Source organism: Propithecus coquereli, unplaced genomic scaffold (genome assembly GCF_000956105.1).
Source record: "Propithecus coquereli isolate 6110/MARCELLA unplaced genomic scaffold, Pcoq_1.0 Scaffold150, whole genome shotgun sequence".
Classification (NCBI taxonomy): Eukaryota; Metazoa; Chordata; class Mammalia; order Primates; family Indriidae; genus Propithecus; species Propithecus coquereli.
In genome coordinates this window covers 7,022,238-7,025,332 of record NW_012139414.1, presented here as the reverse complement: position 1 = coordinate 7,025,332, position 3,095 = coordinate 7,022,238, and the positions used below count along the sequence as shown (strand labels likewise).

Sequence of the window (3,095 nt, the reverse complement as noted above, 5' to 3'; positions counted from 1 at the left end):
TATTTGATTTAAATAAAAGAACATTTTTTAAATGTCACATGCTTTGGGGGCTCATATTTGCCCAAATCCAAGAGTTGGAAGGTGAATTAGTGAGAAGAAAGGAGGTACTATACTTTCCTATGTATCCTTTAATACCATTGACCTTGGAATGGATATATTTCTCAAATTTATTCATAAAAATTTTTTCTATGTCTCTTCCTAGGTGTTCCAGTTACTAACTGACCTGAAAGAGCAGCGTAAAGAAAGTGGAAAGAATAAACACAGTTCTGGGCAGCAGAACTTGAATACTATCACCTATGAAGTAAGCCTGGGCTTCTGGCGAGCCTACCTAAACTACCAGGGAGAAATGTTGGTTTATTTTGCTGATGACTAGCCGCCAAAATCAAGATTGCCTCTTATCTAATTTGAATAGTTTTATTGTAATCCAGTTTTTAGTCTGTTTATAAAAGTGGGAGGAGTTTAGCCAACTGAAAGGGTTAGCGAGCTATAAAATTAAAAGGAATACTGCCCTCACTTCTGAACGCCAGTTGCAAGTTTGGGAATCCCCACCCTGAACCACCCTCAGGTTTGATAATTCACTAGAAAGATTCACAGAATTCACTGAAAGCTGTTATATTCACAGTTATGGTTTATTACAGGGAAGGGATTCAATTAAAATTAGCCAAGGGGGCAGGGTGCAGTGCCTCATGCCTGTAATCCTAGCACTTTGGGAAGCCAAGGTGGGAGGATTGCTTGAGGTCAGGAGTTCAAGACCAGCTCTGAGTAAGAGCGAGACCCTGTCTCTACAAAAAATAGAAAAATTAGAGGTGGTGGTGCATGCCTGTGGTCCCAGCTACTGGGGAGACTGAGGCAGGAGGATTGCTTGAGCCCAGGAATATGAGGTTGTAATGAGCTATGATGATGCCACTACACTCTAGCTCAGGCAACAGAGCAAGATTCTGTCTAAAAAAAAAAGTCAAAGGAAGAAGCAGATAGGGCAGAGTCCAGGAGAAATACCAAATGCAGAGCTTCCATTGTTCTCTGCCATGGAGTCAGTACACGTTACTCTTCTGAAATTGATGTGTGACAGTACGCAGGGAGTCCTGCCAACCAGGGAAGCTCAGCTGAGCCTCAGTATCCAGAGTTCTTACATGTGACCAGCTCCTACCCTGAAACTGTGTAAGTGGGGCCAGCTTTACCCTAACTTACATAGTTAAGATTATCCAGTGTGAATGAAGGCCCCAGCCAAAGATACTCCTATTCAGCAGCATTCCAAGGGCCTGGAGATTACCTCCCAGAAGCCTAGGGCAAAGGCTAAACATTTTTGGGGGTCAAGGCCAAATTCTTTTTACAAAAAAAGTAATACCTTTCATTGTAGAAAACTTAGAAAGTACCAAAAGCATAAAGAAAGCAAAACTAATTCATAATCTTAATATCTAGTTGACATTTTGTTGTGTTCTCTCCCAACCTTATGCTCTGCCCTTAAAAAAAAAAGTTTAAGCCATTATATTTGTTATATGTGATATTAGGCAATCTTCCCCAAATCCTGAAGATTCTAGATCATCATTTGGGATGCCTTCATAGGACGAAAACATCTATTTTAGAGCCATTTCTGTCTGTAAAAGTTTCCTATTAAAATACTTGTATTTTTTCCTAATTACCACCCTTTACCTGTAAAATGCTTTTATACTTTATTTTGATCCTCAAATAGTCTTGTGGGTATTAACATCCTCATTTTGAAAGTGAGAGTTTAGTTAACTCGCCATTATGAATAATTTAATAGGAGTTAACAGACTGATAATTTTGAGGGGTTGGGGGTGGGATTGCTGGGGAAATGGAAAGAAGGAAGGAGGTTGGTGAGAGAGAAGATATATCAGTATATTTGTCTATCTGTTATTTTGCCTGGGTACTGTTAGGTACCAGCAAAACCATCTGATAGGTTAACTCCAGGTGTAGAAAGAACAATTCATACATTGACTCTCAATTTTCCGTATGCCAGAGTCTAAATTCACAAAGACTTAGAGAAGGTCTGGGTCTCCATTGTGTGTTATATAGAAGGTAGTAGAGTAAACACAGTTGGCCATGTTCCTTCCTTCCTAAAGTTTCATTATATGTGGTTGCTGGTCATAACAGGAAGGAAATGGTTTTTGGGTAGACTTTTGGCTTTTAGGAACCTCCTTGTCCAGTTTGGACTTTGCTAGGTGTTTGGGTATTTTATCCATTGGGAAATCATTGCATTAGTTGGGTCTCATGCCATTATTTCTAAAAGGAATAGCAAACAGCGGTTTTGCATTGTATCTAGTAATGGTGTGTGAGCCTATATTTCCTTCAATTCTCTGGTAGATTCTCTAAAACAAGAACAAGATTCCTCCGTAGTACCCCCAGCACTAATGCATATGTGAGTTTTCCTTTCAGGGAAAAGTTTGCTTTCTTTCTTTTTTCTTTAATATGTTTTTTGTATGGTTGTTTTTGTTTTTTGTTTGTTTTGAGATGGTTTCATTCTGTTGCCTTGGCTAGAGTACGGTGGCACGATGATAGCTCACTGCAACCTCAAACAACCTGAGTTCAAGTGATCCCCCTGCCCCAGCCTCCTGAGTAGCTGGGACTATAGGCACCACTACGCCCAGCTAATTTTTTAATTTTTTTGTAGAGACGGCATCTCGATATGTTTGTTACTCAGGCTAGTCTCAAACTCCTGACCTCAAGCCATTCTGCCGCTTCTGCCTCCCAAAGTGCTAGGATTACAGATGTGAGCCCACACCTGAGCCAACACTCCTGGCCAGGAAAGTTTGCTTCTGAAGATCTATAGCACTTTTTCTTTCTTTCTTTTTATTATTTTTTAACGAGACAGGATCTCCCTATGTCACCCAGGCTGGAGTGCGGTGACATGATTGTAGCTCACTATAACCTTGAACTCCTGGGTTCAAGTGATCTTCCTGGCCCAGCCTCCCAAATAGCTGGGACCACAGATATACACCACCACACCTGGCTAGTTTTTTTTATTTTTTGTAGAGACGGGGGTCTCGCTATGTTGCCCAGGCTGGTCTTAAACTCCTGGTCTCAAGTGATCCCCCACCTCAGTCTCCCAAAGTGCTAGGATTATATATATGAGCCAC

The 3,095-nt window shown here is 40.8% G+C and overlaps 1 protein-coding gene across 1 annotated transcript in view; it reads left to right on the top strand.

Annotated features, from left to right (window-relative positions):
* The window catches only part of CRCP (CGRP receptor component), a 32,373-nt gene that overhangs the window by 18,511 nt on the left and 10,767 nt on the right, over positions 1–3,095 (top strand). The window contains exon 3 of the mRNA XM_012640261.1: positions 203–301. Coding sequence (XP_012495715.1) covers positions 203–301 — 99 coding nt within the window. The remainder of the gene's footprint in view (positions 1–202; positions 302–3,095) is intronic.